This window comes from Diplotaxodon limnothrissa, linkage group LG19 (genome assembly GCF_057381915.1).
Source record: "Diplotaxodon limnothrissa isolate DT_005_m linkage group LG19, D_limnothrissa_male_GT1.1, whole genome shotgun sequence".
NCBI lineage: Eukaryota > Metazoa > Chordata > Actinopteri > Cichliformes > Cichlidae > Diplotaxodon > Diplotaxodon limnothrissa.
In genome coordinates this window covers 18,668,021-18,685,700 of record NC_140614.1, presented here as the reverse complement: position 1 = coordinate 18,685,700, position 17,680 = coordinate 18,668,021, and the positions used below count along the sequence as shown (strand labels likewise).

The 17,680-nt window shown below is 39.6% G+C and overlaps 1 protein-coding gene across 5 annotated transcripts; it reads right to left on the bottom strand.

The window, feature by feature from the left end:
- Positions 1 to 1,636: 1,636 nt before the first annotated feature.
- mocs1 (molybdenum cofactor synthesis 1) lies at positions 1,637 to 11,955 on the bottom strand. 5 transcript variants are annotated; one of them, XM_085342428.1, is made up of 11 exons: positions 11,742 to 11,955; positions 10,523 to 10,634; positions 10,042 to 10,209; positions 8,534 to 8,698; positions 7,142 to 7,203; positions 5,572 to 5,683; positions 5,359 to 5,471; positions 4,880 to 4,990; positions 3,501 to 3,621; positions 3,368 to 3,415; positions 1,637 to 3,130 (listed from the first exon to the last, which is right to left on the bottom strand). In XM_085342428.1, the coding sequence occupies exons 1-11, from the start codon at positions 11,934 to 11,936 to the stop codon at positions 2,061 to 2,063; spliced, it is 2,277 nt and encodes a 758-aa protein (XP_085198554.1). In that variant the 5' UTR covers positions 11,937 to 11,955; the 3' UTR covers positions 1,637 to 2,060. The 5 variants fall into 5 exon arrangements, with proteins under 5 accessions (XP_085198554.1, XP_085198555.1, XP_085198556.1 ...); XM_085342429.1 differs by having other exon boundaries at positions 1,637 to 3,127; XM_085342430.1 differs by having other exon boundaries at positions 10,523 to 10,631.
- Positions 11,956 to 17,680: the final 5,725 nt, after the last annotated feature.

Genomic DNA, 17,680 nt, shown 5'->3' with positions numbered 1-17,680 from the left:
TGTGCCCTGGAAGGAGAATACAGAACCAAGAATCCATATGAAGAGGGTCAGTGGACAGTCGGCCACTGTGATGGTCTCAGAGTCGAGTGGATCATCATGACCACTGCGTCCCTCTCCAGCTGCTGACACCTATGTTGACTACCTTGATCTTAGCCTCTAGCCCTTTTAGCCAAGCATCTCACTGATTACTGCTGCCCTATTGTAGTGATCTAATATGGGGGTGATGATAACGCCCCCTGACCTGGCATCCTGGCCATAGCATTTATTTTGTACCTCCCTTCTTGTCAGGGTGCCCTGGTTCCTCAACACCTGACACGGACCCTGTTGATCGCTTAGTAGGGGGGAGTTCTAGTCTAAGGACCCTTACTGGATACAGACACTCCAGGTGGGAATCAAACTTGCGATCCTCTGCTCCAAAGACGTGTAGTCTAACCACTACTCTAGTCTCTACACTACTATACTCTCTTGTCTGTGTGTTGTGTCAATTTTGCCTTCCCTCTTTCTCAGCTGTTTGGAGGCAGGCTAGGCGTACCTTTATCACACATCTTTTCTATTTTTAATGTAACATATGTCATTTTATTTAGGCAGATCTTATTTCATACACTCTCCCTGTTACAATATATATATATATATATATGAATAAACAGACATAAAAACAGAAATAAGAGCAGTTGGACAGTGTAGTGGTAAGACTCCATGCCTTTGGAATAGGAGTTGCAGGTTTGATTCTCACCTGCAGTGTTTGTATCCAGTAAAGGTCCTTGCTAACCAAGCTTAACGCAGAGAGAGAACTCTAATAAGGTCCACGTCAGGTGTTGCGGAACCAGAGACGAAAATACCGAGCTGCAACGTGAATAGGATGATGGAATTTTCATCCACATTGACAGCAAAACAGTGATTGCAGCATTCGGAAGAAGGGAATGAGCTAGAGACTAGCTACAGATTGGGTACCAAGCCATGTACAAGATGAGCTTTGATAACTATGCAGTCAGAAAACCAAGACTCCTTCATTTCAGTTTGTCCTTATAAACCTGCTATAATAAGTCGTAAGGCATTCATTTTACAAGCTATAAGACTTCGAGGCCAAAAATACCAGGATCGTCCCTTTTAGTGTTTCTTTATTAAGCTGAAAAACATAATGGAACAGGCTGTGTGTTGTAACCAGAGTGGAACCACCCTGTCAAGCCACACATTAGTCATTGTTATATCCAGTGGATGAACGTTATTATATAACCGGAGAATACTGCCATTCTCTGAGAGGGAAATGAACACAAAACATGCCATACTTCATTTTTAAAAAAAGAGATGTGTGATGATGTGAAGTGAATGCACAGTTAATGCAACCAATGAAAATCATAATAATCTTCAAAAACAAAAGAAAACGGCTGGTACAGACAGCACACAAGTGGAGGGAAGTTACAGGAACACAGACTTTAACAACATATTGAGCAATAATGGGTTAACGTACTGTGTAACGGGTTATTTGTGTTATCAGTCATTTGATAAGTTTATTTTACTACCATCCTCTACTTTAATGTAGTACAAATCTAGTTTGCAGTGTACTACAGAGGTAGGTAGAAAAACATCAAAACTAAAATTTCATATCCTAATTATCTAAAAAAAAAAAAAAGCAAGGTTAAAACAATCATAGTGGTAGTGTTAGTCACTGCAATAAAAAGCAAGTTAAGAAAAAGAGCAAGCGAGTATGGGACTGACTGGAATATGCACTGAAACGTTTGCTGCTCTCTTCTTTTGTTTGTGTTCAGTTTTCAAGTTTCATAAATTAAATTCTTTCAAATTTAAAAGCACATTATCAGTGCCATCTGCAATCAGTTTCTTCTTCACTCCAAAAACCTCCAGGGAGGACTATCAATGTAATACTTGTGCACCCTCTGGAGGGAAAAGCAGGAATTATGACACTGAAAATATTGATAAAACTTCAGTAAACTACATATTAGACAAAACGATTCAGACTAGGAGAGATAACTGCCCAACAGGATGTGTTTTTCATTGATGGCACAAAGTTTAATTTGTGGAAAACCATAGTGCAGTCTTTGATCTCATTCTTCCTGTTTTGAATGACGATGAAAGTCCTTTTTACCGCCTGTCTTACTGACGAGTTTTATATCCGTGATGATGATGTCATGGCTCACCGCCTTGCACATATCGTAGACGGTGAGCGCTGTTACAGAAGCAGCGGTCAGAGCCTCCATCTCCACTCCCGTCCTGCCCGTGGTGCGACATGTCGCTGTGATGACGACAGCATTAAGAAGCTCATCCAGGTGAAATGTGACAGCGGTGTGGTCTAAGGGTAAAGGGTGGCAGAGGGGGATGAGGGTGGAGGTCTGCTTCGAAGCCATGATGCCAGCCAACTGCGCCACAGTCAAGGCGTCGCCCTTGGCCAGCTGGTTATCTCGAAGCAGGCGGAAGGCGGTGGGGCCTAAGCTAACGGTGGCGCAGGCTACGGCTGTTCGACATGTGGGAAGTTTCCCCCCGACATCCACCATGGTGGCGCGGCCCTGGGCGTCTGTATGTGTCAGCTGAGCTTTGAGATCTGTTGTCTGGTTGCTCTCAGACTGTTTACAACTGGCAACCTTGTTGGAATTTTGACTGTGGCAGAATCTAACAGGGTGGTTTCTCTGATTTATTTTGGCATCTATCAGCAGTGTGCAAAAAACAGCTGCTCCTGGGGTCCTGGACACGTGGCTCGTCAGAACATTAGGACTCAGGGCTTGTGCGTTCCTGAGACAGACTTCATTAACATAGCTTGTGACATTTGTGCGTGTTCTGAAACATTCAGTCTTAGTGTGACAACTAATGTGATCATTATCAATCTCTGCAGAGGGAAGGGATGCTACTTCATTGTGGTTAGGTTTTTCTGTGTTGATATGCATCTTAACATGGGTACCCCCACTCATTAAGGTTCCAGAGCAGCAAACACTGGCTTCCTGTGTTAAGTTAGTGGAGTCTGAAAGGCACAAACAATCCTCTCTATTCAAGACTTTCCTGCTGCCTAAATGATGAGTTGTTGCTGGAGAGAGGAACGTGTCATTTTTAAGCTGGGAACTAATGGGGAAAGCCCTCTTGCTGTCTTGTAGCTTTGGCAGGAACGTCTGAGATGTGGTACCTGCTGGAAAACAAAAATAAATGAGTCAAGAATACTGACATAACTACTTTGGCTGCAACCACTTCTAAAACACTAGTTGGCAGCCCAGCAGTGTGAAGTTCAGCCATAGCTGAACTTTTTGATTCAACATTCCCTGATCTTTAAGAAGGAAAGTGCATGGATGTGGATCTGCTCCAATCCTAATACAAAACATTAAAGAAACACGAATGAGGTCTTTGTACGTACAGCTGTGTCACCCACCAATGAGGATCATAGGCCTGTTCTTCATCTGAGAGATACTGAACATGCCTGAAGAGAGAAAGAGGGATAAATTACAAATATTACAACAATCTGTGCGCATAATCCTAAAATTGTATGATGTATTGATTTCTACCTGCATGCTGTTTCTTCTTCCGGCCCACAGCAGCACCAATAATTTGCAGCAGCTCTTCATCAGACGCGCCAGAGCGTAAGACATCTCTGAGGGAGACCTCTGAGTTACCAAACAAACACACCTGAGAGAAGAGACGGACGGGAAAGAGTGAAAAGCTGTTTTCACAAATGCAATGCAGTCCAAATCCAAGATTAGACACCAAACATTAACTAAATGGCTCCCTGGAGTCTGTGTAAAAGTTCACTTTAATATCAAAAATTGCTTAAGAACTTAATAATAGATCAGTAGAGATAGTGGGAGAATAACCCACTTTTTATATTAAGCTAACAGCAGCAATAGCGTGCTTTATTCTGTAAGGTAAAAACTCGACAGTATTCTTAGAGAAAATCCCAACGATCAAGTGATCTGTTATGAACAAGCACTTTTGAGATGACGGGAAGGTAAAACTTCCTTTTAAACAGGGTCAGGGAGAGGCAGCCATCTGCTGCTGTGACGGGTTCTGGGGTAAGGGGAAAGAGAGAAGAAGAAAGAGAAGACAAAACAGAAAGAGAGCAGAAATAAAGCAGGACAAAACAGACTAAGGGAGAGATTAGACACGATTCAATGACATGCTGTAGTGGTATGTAACACGTGGGGATATAAAAGAGGTGAGAGGTGAAGAAATACTCAGTCTATGACATTGGTCTCGATACAAACCCAAACAAATGTTGTATAATTTAAGGAATTCAAATGCATCATAATAAACATTTCCTCTACTTTGCTCTGCAGCTCACTGTGGCCAATAGAAGACCTTCTGCCATATTCAGCTGAAGGCAGAGATGGCCTGTAGTGGACCTTACCAGTAGAAAGAGATGCCATCTTCCTATTGGGTAGACAGGCAGTCGTCATAGTTCACAGTGGTCAAAGTTACATTCTGCTGAACTTTGACCGTAGCGCCTACAAGAGCTCTGTAGTTGTGCTTGTATCCTGTTGCTTGGCGCAAACCACTGAAATCAGTGTTTCAGAGTGAAGTGTATGCAGCCTCCTCTACACCTTCAGTGTATATTGATTCTAATTAGTTAAAAGTTTTGTCTCAAAAACAAAGGGAATGACCAGAAGGAGAATCAAAGGACCTTAATGGTGAAGAAAAAGGGACACTGATACATGAAGGTGAAGAAAAATGTATAAAAGCAATAAGATTCTCATCAAAATTACGAAAAACTCAAGTAACAGCAAAAGATTCTGTCACTTATTAACAAATCACAAACCACCCTTTTTGCTCCACAACCTGCCGCCCACAAGCTCCGCCCATCTATAATTGCACACATGCATACATGAACATTTGTGCCATAGGACAATAACAGACCTCACGAACAGCTTTAAAGCTTTATCGGCTTTACCTTTAGGTTGCCGTCTGCAGTGATGCGTAAACGATTGCAGGAGCGACAGAAATGGTCGGACATGGAGGTGATGAAGCCCAGCTGACCTTTGAAGCCTGGCACTTTAAATGTCTGTTTCAAAACAGGGAAAAAAGTGAGAAATATACTTTCAAATGTTACAACCAGTGACAAAAAGTTCTTCATTGGACTCCGACACCTGAAACTTTGTTCACTTGGATGTTTTAGTTTAATGTGTTTAATTGGGTTGTCTTCTTTTTTGTTTTTAGGACTTGTGTTATAATCTGATGATGTTTTAAGCAGAAATATAGAAAAATCCTGCAGGTCTATTTGATCAGAGGGACTCGGATGTGTCGGAGAAAATGCACAGAGGAACACAAGAAACATGACTTTTTATTTTTCAGTATAAATATAATAATTAATCAACCATCTTTGTCAGGATTTCATCTCCAAAGTAATTTAGTACAGTTGGAGACACTGACCTTGGCTGTGTCTGTCTGTCCAGCTTGAAGCTTCTCCAGGTCGGGCCACTTCTGCCTGATGCGGTCCAGCATCTCCTGGTAGCTCACCATCTTCTTAAAGTTCCACTTGTTGCCTGCAGAGAGGAGACGAACCAGGAAGTGTGGGTTTAAACAATGGATGTTTAAAACATTTGCACGAGCATTTGAAACTCTTCATGGGGTGTGAGCACTTACCATCGAAGGGCATGTACTCTATAAAGCGCACCTCCAGAGGCTTCTTCTCTGTCAGTGCTGCAAAATCAAGCAGCTCATCCTCATTCAGGCCTCGCATGACCACGCAGTTGATCTACAAAGAGAAGTGAACAACAATAGGCCTCTGATTACTGAGCCATTATTTTCCTAACAAGCTGGTTATGTAACAACCGACAGAAAATGACTTACTGAAGATGTGTGGGCCAATATTTAATTATGTAACACAATAATAACAGCCTTATAAGACTTTGATGTACTATACATGAGAATTCATCCAGTGATGTTAATGACTGGAATAATTCACTATATTTTTAAAGTCTAAATTTTTCAAAAGGAGACCCGTCCACATAAGCTTTTTCTTGCCTTCTTAAAGAGTTGATAAATAACGTGAAAGTTTAAAACAGCATCATGTTTTATTTTAACTGTCTAGCAGATTTAATGTGACTCATTTGATGCTTAAAGATCTACAAATGAAGGTCCTTCACTGACCCAAGGCTGAACCACAACACTTCTTGATCAACATGCAGTCAGGGGCATCAAGCTAACCGCACAGCTTAGCAAAACAGAATGAAGAACAACAATTTTTTAGACTAGGTAATGGACATATAATGTTATTTTATGCTGGCATTCCTAAACTCCTGTAACAGAGAAGCCTTATAAAAATCACACTCTTCCTAAAGGGGAATCAGGTTACGAGAAGCTACTGGAGGAAACATATTAAACTACAACTAAAATCTGACAACTTCCAAAGCACTCTGCAAAACAGTTTGTGTCTCTCATTATGAACAAGTAAAAGGAATTGCTCATAATAGTGGTCATTGCTTGATTTTGGTTAACGGACTGATTCATATGCAGCATTTTTCTACTACTAACTAAGCACACGAAGTGTTTTATATGACTTGCCTCATTCACTCATTCAAACCCATTCATACAAGCACTTATTTCTGTTCTTTTCCTACATAAGTGCTTTATATCAAATATTCACACACATTCATACTCTGATGGATACATTGGAGAGCAAATTGGAGTAAGTATCTTGCCCAAGGATATTTGGCATGCCAACTGGATCAAACCACCAACATTTTTGGTGGTTTGATCCAGAGCAGAGCAGCTTTTGCAACATTTCTACTTGCTTAGGTTTCAGTGCGTTTGACTTCTCAGCGCCACAGTAGGATTGATCTTAGATCAGTACAAATGCCGGTCCCCAAGGCTCCATCCTCAGCCCCTTGTTGTTCTCTTGTTCCAGGCTTTCACTCTGACACATTATCCAAAAACACCATATGAAAGTCATCACAGGGAATTCACCTTTCCTAACCATGATTTTATTGTTTTCTCTCACTGATATTAGCTGATTATCTCAGTTTTTGGGCACTCTGCACTTGCTACATTTCTGCAACTGTGAAACACTTGTCCTGCAATTAAATCTTACCCATTTTAATACTTATATATAAACTGCAAAAATGTTAAACAGTAACAAAAAGGAAGACACTGAATCGTAGTGGGGATATTTTCCATAACAGAGACTTAATAATGAATGAAAATGAACAAATACCTTCACAGGACTGTAGCCCAATTCAATGGCCTTTTCAACGCCCTCCATTACTTTGTGAAACCCTGGAAAAGGCAAGTAGAAAATGAAATGTGACTAAGATTAACATTTTACATTAGGTGCATTAGTAATGCTACTAATAAATAATAATAGTAAAGTTTGTATGTTATTAAAATACGACTAAAGTTGAGAATGGTGTGTGATTGGAGGCAGGTTTTGAGAAATAAAAATGCACTGAATCATACAACAAAAACAAAGATCAGAACTAAGCTTTGTGGTTTCTGAAATGAGTGGTGCTTCCACACGAAAAGCTCGGCCTTGTCTGTTCTCCTCCACCTTTTAATGTCCGTAATTCACCACAAACCACTTGTATAGAAACATGTAATCCCTCCACAGCAGCTCAAGCTTTTGAAAAGCACACTGTCGAGGTCAGAGTCATTATTTGTTTTCACTTGCTCAAAACAATTAAATCAAAGCAGGATCTTTATGTAGGATGAGGCTTATGTTTTATTTACAGTTTGCATAACTGCAATTTGTCCTGAATAAAGAAAAGAAACAAGATTTCAACAGTAACTTCTATTACAAACACAAGAAGGCAGGTGCTGTAAATCCAGTTTTCTTTTCTCCGCTCTTCTTCATGTCCTAATCTCAGTTAGTCCATCTGTGTCTGCCTTTCACGAGCCAACCACCCATAGCTCTGCCCTGCTGTCACCTGCAGTGTTTACAGCTTACAGCCTTCTTCCCTAAGCTTGTGGGATGGACCCACAACAAAAACTACACTGATTTATGCCTATCATACACTAGAAGAAAAAGCTGAACTAGGGAAACACTAAAAAAAAGGAACAGTTTCATACATAAAGACAGTGAGAGTTTTTAGCCACACATGAAGAATATTAAATATGTTTAATTTCATCTGAAGTCAGTCAATCAGCCAATTATCTGGGCACACTTTGGGCCAGTTAGCACCAAATGAGCATTATTTAAACACTACAGCCTGTCCGAGTACAGTTGCTCAGTACCCATCACTTTATCACCACAGTAACAGTAACATCTCCCATCTTCTGACCGCTGCTTCCAGCAGGATAACACACCACGTCACAAAGCTAAAATCATGTAAAACTGGCATCTTAAACATCACAATGAGTTCATTATACTCAAATGGCCTCCACCATCACCAGATCACAATCTCCTTCATATTTTCTAAAGACGTAGGGATTTAGAAAATATCTCACTGACCATCTGACACTTTTGTGGTTATACACTCCTAAACTACAGCGTCAATCAGCTACAGCCTCGTGATGTCGCTTTTTTCCCTCCTCAATCTACGCACACTATTGGTGTTCTGATCATATGTCTCACACAGCTGACATTGATACACTGACGACGCTTCCATACCTTTCCGTCTGACAATAAACTCAAATTTGGCAGGAACTAATGAATCCAGGCTGATGTTGATCAGGTCCAATCCGGCGTCTTTAAGGTTTGGCAAAAGCCGAGCCAAGTTCATGCCATTGGTTGTCATGGCGATAGTCTTGAGGCCCTCCAACTTTCTGAGCTCAGCTGCAGAGTAGAAGTGGAAAGGCAAGACAGAATGAGAGAACTTTTACCTTTAAGGTTGAAATATTATATAACAGATGAGTTTATCCATACATAAATCAATCATTACAGCATGATAACAGAACAAAATCTTTAGCCATGTAAAGTGGATATCTTTATCTGTTACTATGCAGCATATTGTGCCACCGGGAAATTATGTTTCCTTGCTTGAATGCCTATCAATGAAAAAACTTCTTTAAATAAATTTATGGGTTATTAAAGTCTTTATTATCCATAACTAGTACAGTTACTCTGGTCATTTTGACATTAAGCAAAGATGATGCAGAATGAACTCACAAACACACACAGCACCACAATGCAACTAAATCCATCCAGTAAACCTAGCCAACTACCATTACTTGTAACCAGTAGATCTTTGTGGATCCTGTTTATAACTGTACACGCCACATCAGCGGTTCTGTGAGCCAACAAAAACAACACAACCAGCTTCACTGCAGCTTTTTCACGCTCCTCCTGTGAGACATTCAGCCTCTGTTCCTTGAGCTTTAAATCTCAGTGCAGTCGTTTCAGACTCTCATTCATGTGTTCTGCCTCCTCCTCATCTCCACCTTTATTCTGGATGCTCAATGTGCCTCATCAGAGTCTCCAACTCTAATCTCCATCAGCAATACTGTTGTGTATTTCTTCCTACCAATGTCGGCAAATCATTTATTAGTCAAACTCCACACTTCAATAAATTATATTCCGTTATTTCAAGCGATCCTCTTGCTTCCTGAAATAACTAGTGCAACCAAATCCAAGTTATGCATGAAGTCTCATGAGCCTCACACACAGCTAGTGGCAATCAATGGTCCTCTTTCCAAAAAGACCTGACCCACTAGTCCTGTCACACACCCTCATTCATTCACGACAGGCTTTTTCTTGCTGCAGAGGCTTCACTTACAAAGTTTAATTTAAAATCAGGCTGTAAAATTCAAATGATGCAATAATACATCATTAGACCAAAAACACAACTGTGGTGTAACAAATCATTTCCCCTTCCACAGAAACCCTTAAACTGAAGGCATGCATGCAAAATTGCTTCTCTTCACTTCAGCTGCAGTCAAGTCAGCAGAGTTAGCACATGAATCATCGGTCGCCTGGTTGCCAAAGCTGACTTGCTCCTCTGAAAACAGTGTCACTACATCATTTTAGTCATACGGTAAACTGAAGAAAGCAAGTTTATGTTTGCTACAAGCTGATCCAAAGTGTTAAAAAAGTGTGAAATGACTCAAAACAGCTTCCAAGTTGTTTTATTATTGAAAAAAAAAAAAGCCTGCACAAACTATTTTCTCCTTGTTTCTTACTGATAATATGGAGCACATCAGGTCTGATGAGCGGCTCCCCTCCAGTGAGGCGGATCTTGTCCACCCCCTCTTGGACGAAGAGGTGAGCCAGGGTCAGCACCTCAGAGGTGGATAGCAGCTGGCCCCGCGGTGTGAGCTTCACCCCCTCCTCTGGCATGCAGTACTGACCTAGAAATGAGAAAGATGAAAGATGTATTTTAGCCTACATTAGCGAGAATTCCTTCTTTTACTACGATAAATACTGAAGTAACACAACTAAATAAAAGGGAACGAGGGGACAAACCAAAAACTCTACTGTGCGGGAAAGAAAAACCTTTTCTTTCTCCAGTAGGTCAGCAGAATTTGGGCATTTTAGTGCACTTCTGTGAAAGGTTTACTAATTACGATGGTTAACTTGGTCTAATAATGTTGCTCCACTAGTGGGCTGGGAATGTAACAATGGTTTCTTGATAGGATCCACAGAAAATAAACATTTACTCACAGCGGAAGTTGCATTTTTCTGTGAGGGAGATTCGTAGGTAGTTGTGCCTGCGGCCAAAGTTGTCAGTCAAGAATGCTGAAAAGGGGAGTATGCGGTCATCCCTGAGCCTCTTCTGGGGAGGAAAAGAACCAGGAAAAGACACCGATCAAACTATATACCCTGGCATCACTGCAGTCTTATTTTGAATCAAACACAACAGCCCCTCTGAGTCCCATCATGCCAGAGACACAATAATGTCAGCTGAAGCCAAATCTGTGTCCCAGCTCCTGACCTTTGCCCATCACTCATGAGCACCTGCGGTTATGTCAAAAGTTACCAGTGTAAAAGCAAACCAGTGACTCAGCAGTTGCTCGGAGACACTGTTAATCAACAGGCTGATCATTTAACTGCACTGATCTTTTTAGACCTTCCCAAGTCCCTTCATTGTTTCTTAAGGTAAAAAGCTTCATATAAAAGCCACTTATGCACACTTTAGTCAATTTTTCCCTATTATTGCCATATCATAATTATTATAGTCACTGATGTAATATACACCTGCAACCCAGAGAGACACAGCAAGAAGATGAACAATGAATGCTACTCTGTTATTTGACTACTGGACATTCAGGAGCATGCTTGCTCTGTCAATCATCTCTGATTATCAAGCACATGGATAGAGTATGTATGAGGTAGAAACAATATTTTAAAGAAGTAGACTATCTCAATAACACCCTCTTAAACTGTTTATACTTTGGGCCTCCAAACGGTCCAAAAGATTCAAAATCTGTATCATCTAAAGCACAACTTCAATCCAAATAGAAAAAATTACTTTTAATCTCAACCAACTTTATTAGTTTATAACAATTCTTTTCCTACTTGCAACATGCTGGCTATCACATCTATCTTATCACATGATATCAAGTATGTAAAACTACAAAGCAGTGACAAACGTAAAGCAGGTGAGGTGTTGTTTCCCCCCTCTGATTGGTTCTCACAATCACGCCAAAAATACACCCCATGACCCCCTTTTATATCACAGCCACGCTGTCATAATGGATAACCATTTGGTTTAATATTTATTCCTTAGTTTAGTGTTTCCTGGGCCCAGTTTATAACCTGTTCAGGTTATAAGCTTCTCACCTTTACTCCTTAAAGGTTTCACTCAGCCTGCGACTCAACACAGACAGGACAATCTTAGCTGCAGGCCCGGCTTGTGTTACTGTTTTGGAGGTTGACTTACCTGTGTTGCCCTGGTTTTGAAGTTGGAACCAGCTATAGTCGAGTCTGTGAGTTCAAGTTCATTTTCCTCGTGCGTAACACCGGAACAGCTCCGCGCGATGCTTCTGTTCACGCGCCGTGCAAACAGTTTCCTAACACGTGTCAAAGCGCCGTTTCTGTCAAACAGACGGCAGCACATGCTAACAGGCGCAGCCATAGTTCAACCATTTGACAACTCCGAGGTCCTCTGTTTGCTCTTTCTCTCCGACCTGCAGTTCAACAACGTCTCTAACCAACCTGGACCAATCACAGTAACGGACGCATACCATGGTGCACTATGGGTAGTGTAGTCAAGGGTAACCAAAGATTTATTTATTTTTTTACATAGAAACCGCCAATGGAGGGTGGCACTGAGACAGGTTATTTCAGGGAACTAAAAGCAAATTAAAACTAGGAGTGAAAAATAAATAAATAATAAAAAGTCGATTTTAGACAAATATGAAACCTAGCTTAAACGCGCTGTGAGTTAACACAGCAAAGTTGTATTACCTCTTATGAAGTTCTTAAATCAGCCATCCTGCTATTATATTTAAAAAACAACAACAACAACAACAACAACAACAACATTTTTTTAGTAAAACCTAAACTAAAAAAAGAAAAACTAAAAACTAAAAATATTGTGTACTTGGACACAACTCGGACCTTGGAGAGGTAATACTGACAGATTATGTTCCCAAACAAAATAAGCAAAAGCAGCCTGTTGTAAGACACTTCTCTTCCTCATGGGTGCTGGTGTTCAGTGATCCAAACTGAATAACTCTTAAGGTGACAGTTCCCATGCTTGATCCTCTGAACCACACAAAATTTAATTTAACATGAGTGCCATCTAACTTATAAATAAGCTTTCTCCTTTAGGAAGGAAAAGAGTCTTGAAGGAAGTCAGGCTCGGGGCATGGTCCCATCCAAATCAGGTCTGGAAGAACCTCAGAGCTCTACAGTAATGATGTAAACTCAAAATAATCCCTATTACTTAAAGTACTTAGTCTGACCATGGTTTGTGACTTAGTATTTCTTAGTATTTCTAGTGCCCCGATCTTTGATGGATTCTCAGATATACTTTACATCTCAGTCTACTTGAATGTTATTATTCCTATTTTTTCCCCATCTTACATGCATATCTTTTATCTGTTTGTTTTAAATAAAGCTTAAGTTGCACATAGATGAAAACAAAATAAGTAACGTCTTTATGTGTGTTGACTTGGCAATTACATTATTTAGCAAGAAATATTGAGAGTAATTAGTTGAAAGCAAATTATAATACTTAATAGCTGCAGATGATGTGCTGAACTCTTGCTTGGTGCACAGTTTTGGTGTTTTTCATAACATCCTGTAGCAATGTGCATAGGCATTTGGCTTTTTCACCAGAAAAATTCACCCAAAAAATTAATTTAGTGCATAAAAATTACCAGAACTCTCAGCTCAGTGCATGAAAATGATGTGCTGGAATAGTCCAAACTTGACTAAACTAAAAGTAATATTTAACTGAATATGCAACAAACTGAAATAAATATTGAAAGTACTGTTTTGCATTTTTTTATGTTTTTTTTAACTACTGCAAAGTAAGAAAAAATTGGAAGCATCCTGCGGGAGTCTTCACTACTGGAATCAGTCAGCAGTTCACACCTTGCCCACTAGATGGAGATGCAATCACATGCGGAGCATTTAGGTGTTTAAACGTGAACCTGTTGGCTTAATCAGATGAATTAAATAGAAAAGGGAACATTTTGTGATTGGATTCATCTTTCAGACCTGCTCTCAGTATAATCTACACAACTCATACACATCAAAATAACAGACTGTGACTAGTAAATATTTAGTGTAGCAGGGGATATCAAGGTGACTTTTCTGGCTCTGAATACCTGTAAATCAACACCTTTTAGCAAATACAACTGCAAAACATTTATGTGAATTTTAAGCTCTCAGGCAATCCACAGCATAACTGTGAAAAAAAAAAAAAAACTCCCTCCCAGAGCTATAAATAGTAAGGCCAGCTGTTGAATCTGCAGACTTTCTGTTTCCCTGATGAGGGCTATTGTATTGCAATCAAGACACCTCGTTTGGACTAAAAAGCTCTTTGTCTGTGAAGTATATTTCTCAGCACCCCTGCTGAGTTCAACCCTGCCAGTAAATATGTATTTCCACAATACAAGTATATTTTGAAATAGGTGTGAACATACTGCGTGTTTAACGCTCTGTTCCTATAAAACACAGTTATACACCATGCAGTGCAACACAAGGAGAACCTGCAATAACATAAATACACACACATATGTGTGTGTATATATATATATACACATATGTGTGTACACATGTATGAGACTCTGCAGAGTGTCATTTTGTTTAAATCACGTCAGTGAGATGACACAAAATCAAACCTACCTCTCTAGTGTTCACAATGTCATACCCCTTAGATTTCCTTCTCAACAAATTTTCACTAGCTCAGTGCACACAGTGACAGTGAATCCATGCAGGTCATCAAGGGGTGATTTCAGGTATTAGTGTTTTGGGTCAGTGCACACAATTTTGCCTTTAATAGATTCACATTTTCATCAAAGCTTCATTTCATTTGACTTCGAAATACTACAGGAATATAGCAACTTGCAACTCAAGCACATATACTTTCCACCACCCTGAAGATGCAGACTGCCGCCTGGGATCTATTTGAGCTCTGCAGTGAGCAGATCCTCAACCAATCTAAAGGTTGTGAATTTCTTTTTTGTTTGTTGTTCTGATAGAGGCATAGAAAACCCTTACTTGTTCGATTCAGATCTTTATGGTCCAAGGTGGGAAAGTATTCTTGCACTAAGCATGAAAACATGTTTTAGCTTCTCTCTCTGAACCTAAATGTTTTGCAGATTTAATTATCTCTGTTTTATCGATGGACAATTCCTGATTATGATTTGACTTGCCTTGATAGTATTTCTCATCTGATTCTCCCATGTTTTAACATTTCCCAGTGGTGAAAATTAACTCAGTTAGTCAATGACTGTGTTTCAGTACAGTTTTGAGGTATTTAAATTAAAATTTTGTACAGCTTTATCCTTCTGTCCTTTTATTTTTATTTAACAGCTCTATTACTATTCACTATATTATTCAGTCCAAGATTTTGCACCACAAACTTGATTTGGTTTATAATATTTTTAATAGTACAGTCCCATGAAAAAGTATTTGACCCCCTGCTAATTTAATTCCCCCGCTCCCCTTTTGCTTATTTGTAAATTTGTCACAGTTAAATGTATCAGATCAACAGATCAAAATGAATGAACTTTGTCCCCAATTCACTGAATACTGTGGGGAAATGTAGCAGGAATATTTCCTGGAATTAAAGATCGTAACTCCTTATACACCATGGAAAATAAATACTAGGCCATGAACACATTCCACCTACAGGAGCTGCTCAGCTATGGAAACCCATGCCGTGAACCTCCAGCACACAGTTTTTGTGCTGATGTTAATGCCAGAGCTCTTAGAGCTCTGCAGTCATCGAGTCAGCAGAGGTTGGCAACTTTTAAACACTAAGCACCTCAGCAAACCCCACGCTGTAACTTTATGTGGTCTTTATGTGGGGCAGGGATAGCTCAGTAGGTAGAGTGGTGGCCCCATGACCGTGGCAACGGGACAGAAAACACCTGAATTCAAAGAGTTAAAAGTTGTGGCTTAATAATTTTGTTCGTATAATATAAATATATAAACAGACCAAGAGCAAATTTTAACTAAACACGTGAAAAAAATTAGTATAGAGACAGGATGGCCATCTATGTCAAGAATTGGTAGTCAGATATTTCATCTGTTTAATATCTATCCAGTGCATGTAAACATTGTGGGAATGGAAGCACGCTTAACATCACAATAATGAAAGTGGATTAAAAGAAATAGACCTGAAACCAGCTAACAGGGGTTCATTGTAAAGGTCTGATATTCATTGCAGTCTTGGTTTACCACTGTTGATGAATATTTACCTTTGCATAAAAATAGGCAGACCTTACACTGAAAATTCAGTGTTATGAAAGGGTTTTATCTCCATTTATCTCCTTATTTTAGTGATCAGCACATTTCTACTTTGGCTATTACACAGGTTTCTCATCTCTCTTAGCACCTGAAATGCATCCAGTTTCACAGACCTCTTCAGCTGGGCAGAAATCGCAGCCAACCAACAATCCTGTGAAACATGCTGATTTCTTCAGTACTCAAGAATATCACTAAAATGTACCTCTCTTTTTTTCCAAACTCCCTTTTCTTTTCTTTTTTAGCTCTTTCTTTACCCAACAGGTGACCATGCATGATTTTATGTTTTTTGTGTCTTTGGATTTTTAGTTTTTGGAAACATCAGTCGAAGCTCAAGGTTGGAAAAATTTGACAGGGTCTGTATTTAAAATGCAGGTTTTGCACACTGCATTCATAATGTGAGCAAAAATGTGCAACAAAACCCATGATAAGTGCATCAGTGTATTTATTAAACACAGCTAAAGGCTGAATGACTCTAGACAAATAATTATTCATCGAATTTCAAATGATGGCCATTTGCATCACAGAAAAGCTGTGAAATGCCGCTTTTTAGCAGATGCACAGAGACTTGTCAGAACCCTTAAACATCTGACACATGGCTTGTGTTACTGCTGTGGTCTGGCTAGGTGTGAGGAGTGCATTAGCACTCAACCAAAGCTGGAAGGGATGCATGTTGAAGCAATACCTTTCCCTCTCTTTGAATGTCTATGCCACTATTCTATCTTTTTAGTTAATGTTCATATTATTTCCATTGCTATTTTTCCACCAAACAGCAACCACAATTCCCAACAGAATCGTGGCAACACACCGAATAGTGTTTTGCGGTCTGCAGGCCTGTTGATGCCCTTGATTAGTTGGTAATTATCCTGTCATGACACAGCAATTAAACGGTGGTATTTAAAGCCAGCGCACAACGTGAAAGAGATTCCTCAAATAATAGGCTCACTTCCCACTCCCGTCCAGCAGCAATTCTCCTGCTCTGTGTGGGTGTGAGTTACTATTGAAATAAAGGGAACATGAATTTGCATATGGCTAACACCAAGTGGTTTAAAAGCTAATCTCAGGAGTTGTTTTTCCTGAGCGCTGTGTAAGAGTTTAATGTACTCGCCTTTTCGTTTAATTTATATATGAACTGAAAGAAATAAAACCTACCTACTACACCAACTATTTGTGTGTAGTGGAATAAATATATATTTGCTTTAAATATAAATATATTATAAAATCTTAACTGACATATCTCTTTATAATGTGAATACAGTGTAGACGATAGTCAAGCCATAATTTCTTTCTAGGAACTTTCTAAACAGACCTGAAAGATGGATAAATGCAGCCAAACAAACAATACCTCAGCATGATGATATCACTGCCATGCATCATGTTGTGTATTTAACTGTGTTAATTGTCTTTGCTTCATTTATTATAATTTGGTGCCCTCTTGGTCACATTAGGTATTCTGGGAGGTTTGTAATACCCAGCTAAGGCTAACAGCTAGCTAACACAATTGCATAGAGGTACAGTTTTAACCAAGTGAAATCTTGGCCCAGGCAAGCCTCTGCTATCACCTTGCTATTTGACTCAGTATGATTTGAGTATATTAAGTTAAGTTACTCAGTTAATAAGCTGTGTAGCTATGAATTATTTGTATGTTTAATACTAGCAAGTATAAATTAGCATGTGTATGCTAATGCGTTATCAGGAATAATGCTACTTCACTGAATGTTATTTTGAATTTATTTAGGCTACTTTGGGATTTATATTATTGCTATTTATGACAATGACACTCAGTCTCAGCGATAATGTTTATGCATGCTCAGTAAATGAAAAAAAAAAAAGTTCCCCTCACTCCCAAGGCGTAATATACCGATGATTTGTCAAGTCCCAAGGCGTTCCTGAGGA